A 7,981-nucleotide genomic window follows, 5' to 3' on the forward strand; every position below is an offset into this window, starting at 1 on the left:
ATCGGGGACCACTGTGCTCAGAGTGGGGTAAACAGGAAGGAAAGTGCAAGTGGGAGAGGGGTGAAGAGAGCAGTGATAGAAAAGAGTCAGCAAAGAGACGTGTGACAGGCGAGGCCTGGTGCACCACTGGTTTTGTCACACCTGGATTTAATGGTTACCTGACCATAGAAGGGACGTAGCTGGCATTGACAATCAGCATTGCCCTTCAGTGCTCTGCTCAAGAAACACACGCACTTGTTGCAGCAATTAACAGCAGCAACCTTCCTGCTTTTCTTCAGATATGGCCCCGTATTATGAAGCGCTCTGCAAGTCTCTGGAGTGGCAGATAGACACGGACCTCCTGAACAAAATGAAGAAAGCTAACGAGGAGGAACTGAAACGTCTGGACAATGAATTAGAGGATGCGGAAAAGATCCTGGGGGAGAGTGAAATCCGGGATGCGATGATGGCCAAAGCTGAGTACCTGTGCAGGATTGGGGACAAGGTGGGTTATGGGCTCATACTGAAAACACTGCTTTGTAATCCTCCGAGCCAGGCGGGTTACAGTGAGTGCTGCTCATCCGGGGAAAGCTGTGTGATGTGCAGTGTGTTTTCTCCAAGGCACAACTCAGACATGGGCAAGAAATAGGGGAGGGTGTTAGTGGGTGAAATAGGAGGGTGGTGTTACGGAAATTTCAGTTATATAGGGAAAAAAAACAAGCAGGCCTTAATTTTTTTTTTATTGAAAAGGGAAAAAGTTATTTGCAGATGTTATTTTTCACCTACCTTGTGTCTTTAAATTTTCCTAAACTACTGACAAAGTGCAACTTAATTTCAAGGTCCAGTGTTGATTTTCATAGACCTTGGATTTACGAGATCTATGAGAAATGGCTCATTTAACTTGATTTAAACTCGGGTTCTTTATCATTATATATTCTGAATAATCTTAAAGCTCTGTGGGAAGTTGACAGGGCCATGTCTGTCGGTGGAAGACAACGTGTGTACTTACGCCAGACGTTTTGCAGATGTTCTAGGTGCTTTTAACATTCTCACAGCAGAAAATACTCTCTTGTTAGGAGGGAGCTCTGACTGCATTCCGCAAGACTTACGACAAAACTGTGGCGCTGGGACATCGTCTGGATATCGTGTTCTATCTTCTAAGGATTGGCCTGTTTTACATGGATAACGACCTCATCACACGGAACATTGAGAAGGCCAAAAGGTAACAACAGTGCTTGTGTTGTTGGAGTGTGCTGAAGCCCTTCTGAGACAAACTGTAACCAGAGAAATGATAAATACCTGTTGTCAAGAAGTGACTGAGGCTGGTGGTGAGATGGAATCACAGAGGGATGGGTGGGTGTTAGCTTGGCCCAGACAGCTTCCTGTTCCTGGAGTTTTTATGAGGGGGAAGAGAAAAGAAAGGTTAATATTTAGTGTCAGCTGTTTTCTAGCACTGCCTTGATTTTAATTTGTAGCCCATCCACCACTCCCACTTTTCTGTTCTGTACCTGTTAGAGCACTAATAATTTCAGGTGAGATTAGACTGTAGGATAAAGAGCAGTCCAGGATTGTCAGCTGAATCCAGCTGCTGCCAGTGCCACCAGCCAGCTCTGTGAAGTGCCAGCTTTTCCTCCAGAAGCAAGAGCCCCGTGTCAGCGCGGTGTGCTCTGGTCCTTCCCTCGTTTCCACTGCCAGCTTCAGTGTCTCCACGCTCCCAGCATTTTGAACCTCAGTGGTTCCTGAAGCAACCTTTGGTTCCCAGTCTCTTTGTTGGTGCCATGAGACACCAAGGCAGAGGGTTTTCCCAGTTACCATGTTCCTTGGGTGATGACTTTTTGTGTTGCCTTGTTAGCAGGTTTTTTCTCAGCCTGCAGTCCTGCTTATAGCCACATCAGTTTTGTGTTCATATGATTCTTGGAAAGTGGCAACTTTAACTTTTTTTTCTATGCTGAGAGTTGGATGGCTTTGATTTCAGCAGCACAGGCAGTGGAAATACCTTGCCACAGCCGAGGCTGATGGTAATATTCACCTGCACATCTCAAAAGACTTGTCACAACTTTAGAGCCTCTAAACTTCTCCTTCCAGTTGAAACTCACTCTGTCTGAAAGCGCTGGCCTCTCCTGCCCCAAGGAGGCCACTTTCCTACCCCTGACAGGTGTACAAAGCCTGGACTCTCTCAACAAGCTGTAACTATAACAAGTTATTTGTTCTCTAATCACATGGTGCCAGTTGATTTACTGAACTTGTTTCATTTACCTTACGACAGAACACATTTACATGAGGGAATGTTTCTTTTTGTTCTGTTTTAAGTCTAATAGAAGAAGGAGGAGACTGGGACAGGAGAAATCGTCTCAAAGTGTACCAGGGCCTTTACTGTGTAGCTATTCGAGATTTCAAACAAGCAGCAGAGCTTTTCCTTGATACAGTTTCCACGTTTACATCCTATGAACTCATGGATTACAAAACGTTTGTGACTTACACGGTCTATGTCAGCATGATTGCGTTAGACCGGCCCGACCTTAGGGAAAAGGTAAGGAAAGCAGGTGAAAACACCAGCTCAAACAGACACAGCCTTTCTTTAACCTGTTTATCTCCAGGCTGAAAGTGATGGTATTTAAACACGTTGTTTGTTTGCTTTCAGGTTATTAAAGGAGCAGAGATCCTGGAAGTGTTACACAGTTTGCCAGCTGTACGACAGTATCTCTTTTCTCTGTACGAATGCCGTTACGCAGCCTTTTTCCAGTCCTTAGGTAAGGCTGTGTTTCTTCCTACAACACTATTTCAGGTGCTACAGTTATTTATTTCAGGTCACACACAACTTCTGTGGTGTAGCTGCAGTCTAGAACTAGAGTTATGCAGGGGGGAAAAAAAGAAGTTATTTTTTGTTTGTATTTTTTTCTTTTTAAACAGCAACATAAAATTTGCTGCTGGTTTGGTTTTTCAAACAAACAAAAAATTTCATATACAGTGGAGCCTTATGAAAGGTCACATACAATTAGGTGGAAAAGCATTTTGAAAATGGCTATGGAGCACCATCTTACCTGAAAAGCCAGGTCAGATGGGAAAGCTTTGGAAGGTTTTATCTTTGAAAGAAGTTATAGGACTTGTAGTCTAAAGGCCTTGAAATCTCAACCTGTAACAGAAATGACATGGGAAGTTTGTGTTGTTATTACCATTGGCTTATTACCATTTCAAAGATTTTCAGAAACCTGCCATTCTTGCCAATTCTTAGACTGCTTGTTTTCCTTCTGTGAGATTTAGAATACAAGCAAGTAAGATATTTAGAAAAAGCAAAAATTCCTTTATTGTGTGGAAGACTAGGCCTGATGGGACTGAAAGCTAAAGGCTGGCCTTATCACTAGCTGAGAACTACAACTGTCAGGAGAAAAAGTCACTTCAGTGCCTGCAAATCCTGGTAACTAATTAAAGAGCTAGTACCAGCAAGTTAATGTATTTCCTTACCCAGCTTTGGGTAACAACCTTTCCTCACATAGTCAGGTAGCAAGGACTGCTTGTTTCCCCGCACCACCGCGCTCCTGTGTGACAGCACTTACCTGTAGTGAGGTGGTGCCCTTGTAGTAGAGGGGAGACAACCTCACCCCCTGATGGAAGGACTCTCTGCTGACAAACAGGGGCATTAGCTTTGCCACAATATTGTTTGCATGTTGTTACTGCTTCTGGTTCTAGAACTGAGAAAGATTATAAAAGTTTACATCTCTTTAGTCGAGATACTTTTCATTTCACATCCTGAAGTTTGCACAGATACCGTGTAGTTATGTTCACACTGATTACTTATTAACTGGTGTTATGTGATTTCTTTACATAACTGATATTTTACATTTCTTAGAGATTACTGACTCATAGTCTTCTTTCTTTTTTTTCCCCTCTTTTTAGCTATTGTAGAGCAAGAGATGAAAAAAGACTGGCTGTTTGCACCTCACTATCGATACTACGTACGGGAAATGAGAATTCATGCGTACAGCCAGCTCCTAGAGTCTTACCGGTCCTTGACATTAGGGTACATGGCAGAAGCATTTGGAGTCAGTGTAGAATTCATAGATCAGTAAGTTATTTGGCTTTTAAGTTAATAAAGATCTCACTTTACACCTTTTAATTATTTATAACGATGAATAAAAATCTTTGTTCTACTTTGATTCTAAACATGCCAAGTTATGTTTCTATGGAAGAGCTTGGCTAAATTTAAGTGAAGCTTATATTTCAGTAAAGAAAATAATTTGATTGCAATCTCTCATGACAACTTTTCCAGTATTTCTTTCACTCTAATGCCGTATGAGATGTTAGCCTTTTATTAATAACTTTGTTCTTTATACTGCTGTATCTGTTGATCTCCATGCACTATGAAACTTAAGATTTTAGAGAATGACTTAGTTCACAACTATGTGAAAACTGAACTGTTCCAGCTTTGGGGATCCACACTTAAGTACCCTATAAGTAATCTCCTTATTTAGTTGTATTTGCTTTCTGGTGTGTGGACAGGATATGATGATTTTTACTTAAATCAAACATACACTGCAGTCTCAATTGCAATTCTTTTCTAGTGTAACAGATTTAGATCATGATGAGAACCAACACCAAGTGAGAAACTGACTTTTGCTCTATGTACATGAAATGCTTTGTTTCAGATGCCTTCACAAGAGTCATTCTTCTTTCACAGAGAAATTTCAGATTTTCTATCAGAGAAGTGTTACAGAACTACGAATACTGCTTGAAATATTCAGATATTAATTAATAGGTGTTTCCAGAGAAAGCAAGTACCATTCAATTCAAAGACAGATGTTTTAAAGTCATACTAGTTCTTATGCTTCCCAAGTAATTTATTACTAGTTGCAACTTGGCTTCCTGTTGATCAGAGGAATATTTTCTTATACCATCAGTAATGTGCTGTAGACCACCAGCTGTTTAAGCAAAATAATAATTTTTAAAAAGCAGCATATTTAGAGACTTTTCTAATGCACTAAGAGACTTTTCTAATGAATTGACTGGCACGAAGATATTTACATCCAGATAAATTCCAAATAGGCACACTACATAACTGCTGCCTTTGAATTTGAGAGTAGTTGATGCTAAGCCATGTGATAAATTTCACAAACTCAAGTGCCACACTTTGACCTGAGGAGAAAGAGCTCAGACACTTTGTATTCAGATTGCTGGAGTGATTATTCTCGTGTGAAATGTCCGAGCTTTAACGGGATGAGGATGCATAAGATACCTTATGAAAATATATAGGCTGTTGCTTCAGAAATACAGTGTGGTGACAGCGTTGGTTTGGAATCACAGGTCTGTGAGGTCTGCAAGTCTTTGGTGAAACATGATTTTAACCAACTTTTTTCTCTCTTTACGCAGGGAGCTTTCAAGATTTATTGCAGCTGGGCGATTACACTGCAAAATAGACAAAGTAAATGAGATTGTAGAAACTAACAGGTATGCTATCAATTCCTATAAATTGTTTTTGACAGCCCAGTTGAAATGATACATTTTGATGACACTTACTACAGAAATATAAGTGGCTTGGTGTAAAACATATTCTCACTTCTAAACCTTTTTTTTTCTTCCCCCACAACTCCTAGGCCTGATAGCAAGAATTGGCAGTACCAAGAAACCATCAAGAAAGGAGATTTGCTGCTAAACAGAGTTCAGAAACTTTCCAGAGTAATTAATATGTAATTTTTTTAATGCAAGGGAATGCAAAATTTAGATGTTTAAAACATTTTGGAAGTAACCTATAAATATATTGTATAACTTGGTATACTGTAGGTAAAAAAAAAAATTACTAGCAAGAGAGGTAGTGTTTTTACTTTCCACTTCATTATGTAAACAACGTTCTGATTTGCTGTATGGATCCTGGTTCATTTATTAAATGTATGATACAGTTGGTGATCTCTTGTAACACACTTTGTTCCATTACTTGTCTGTATATACAATGTTCAATATTTAAGAGCAAAGCAAGCTCAAGATCTCTGAACAGAGAGAACTAAGGGCGATTCTCTGCCTGCTCTTTTAAGACTTCTCTATTTGAATCAAAGGTGAAAAGAATCAGTTACAAAACAGTAAAGTAGCCAAAACTGTTAGTTGAGACTGTGCACTGTCCAGACAGGATTTGTTATGAGAGTATTTACAGCTTAAGGGAGAAGGAAAAAGGATGAAAATCAGTTGGTGGTAAAGCAATAATATAACCACAGAAGCTGTGAGGACTGTAACTTTGGGAACATCTTGAACTGCAGTAGCCTGTCCCTTAAAATGACATTTTTGCCAGCTGTTTAAAAAAAAAAAAAAGCCCATTAGCAAAGCATTTCATTTCAAGTTACTCCCTCTGTTTGCAGAAGTCAGAATGATGGCAGAACAGTGGAAGATGGCACTGCAGTCTGACACCACTGATCAAATACTGTTGGGGGTTACGATTTCTTTCTTCACAGCTGCTGAGGAGTAAGTGTTTCAGGCAGGCTGCTGCCATACTGATGACACATGGTTTCTGGCCGTAGCAGAGCCTATGGCAGCAGCTGTTTACCCTGCTCCCTTGGCTTGGGGTTTCTTTTTTCCTCCCAAAGAAATCTGTGACTTAGTTCTGTTGGCTGTTTGATGCCACTGCACTTAGCAACAGAATCCACTTACTGTCTGTATTCATTGCGACTTTAATGCTTGAACTAACACCAACAGGTAGATGTACCCACAGAAGGATCCTGACATTTGGAAGCTACTTTGCAGCAGCTGGGACAGTGTGGAATTTCACATGCTCACTCCTCTTGCTGGGAGATCGCTGAGGATCTCCTGTTTTTGAATTGCTGCCACCTGCCTGAGGTTGGACTTCTCAGCCAAAATGTTGAGGGTCCATTTAATATTCTCTGTTGAACTGTTCCAAAACCTAAACTATGACCTAAAGATTTTTGGTTTTCTTTTACTACTTACTAAAAGCTGTTCTGGTTTTGGGTTGCCTTTTTTTTTCCCCCCCTGCCCAAGAAGTAGCTATTTAGCTAGAGTGTAAAGATTTCAATTGCACACAGTACTAATTGGAAGAAACTTCTGATCTTCACTTTCTTCAGAATAGTGGGAGTAACCAAAGAGAACTCTAGAGTTTGTTTACCACATGGTCAGCTGATGAGTCTACATTTTGTGTGTTCACACATGTATCACTTATAAAGTTTAAATTAATTTAGGACAACATTCAGACTTTTCAGAGCTGCAACAGTGTCTCAGATAAAGCAGAACTAACTAGGAAGACTTTAGTTCTGGCTGCCTTTTGTCTTTCCCACCTTCCATACATGCAAATGTTAAGTGTATCAGGTGGCCATACTACAGATGGTCTGGGCCGTAGGCTTCCCTGAATTGAGGGGTGTCATTTCTGGTGCACAGATGAATTTTCCTTTCCAACATATTTATAATTTAACTGGCTTTAATTAACTATGTTAAAGCTTTGGGAAATAAATCTTAGGATTTCCATTCAGCATATGCATTACCATATATATTTTTAACTAAGTTGAAGGGAATAGAAAACAAGGCTAACATAGGCTTCATTCACTCCAGAGAAGTCTTGCTGCTCTTTTAGTGTGGTTAAGAGCAACAAAAAACAAAAACAAAAAACTACCCCAGAAATGTCTACTTTGTCAGGAAAATAAAAGTATTACTAAAGCTTCTTAGTGTGCTGTAAGATACTTGCAGAGCTTTCACTTTTTATTTTATTCTGACCATCACTATCATCCTGCCAAGCATTTCAGAATCTGGTGTTCTCAGGTGGGTGACAAAACAGTGTTCAAACCAGAAGCACACGCATCCTACAGAACAAAGACCCCTTTAAAGATCCCAACTTGCCTTGCTCATCTTCTGATCTCAGCCTGTGTCCTGCGAAGGAGGATCCGGGGGGAACCTGCAGAGCTTCTTGACAAAGCTTTTCAGGCCAAGACCTGGCAGGAAAGAGACACAGCAATTTTACCTGGACAATTTTAAGGCTTTGTGCAGCAATTCAGCCTCTCAGCCTTGCCAAATAGTG

At 40.4% G+C, this 7,981-nt stretch overlaps 1 protein-coding gene across 1 annotated transcript; it reads left to right on the top strand.

The window, feature by feature from the left end:
• Nucleotides 1–253: 253 nt before the first annotated feature.
• Nucleotides 254–5,887, top strand: PSMD6 (proteasome 26S subunit, non-ATPase 6; the record flags this gene model as incomplete). The annotated part of the gene is made up of 7 exons (XM_010174143.2): nt 254–484; nt 1,056–1,201; nt 2,290–2,509; nt 2,621–2,729; nt 3,874–4,042; nt 5,344–5,421; nt 5,568–5,887. Coding segments are annotated over 7 exons (1,050 nt in total), but the record flags the coding sequence as incomplete, so codon positions are not given.
• Nucleotides 5,888–7,981: the final 2,094 nt, after the last annotated feature.

Source organism: Antrostomus carolinensis, unplaced genomic scaffold (genome assembly GCF_000700745.2).
Source record: "Antrostomus carolinensis isolate BGI_N321 unplaced genomic scaffold, ASM70074v2 scaffold32158, whole genome shotgun sequence".
NCBI classification, from domain to species: Eukaryota; Metazoa; Chordata; class Aves; order Caprimulgiformes; family Caprimulgidae; genus Antrostomus; species Antrostomus carolinensis.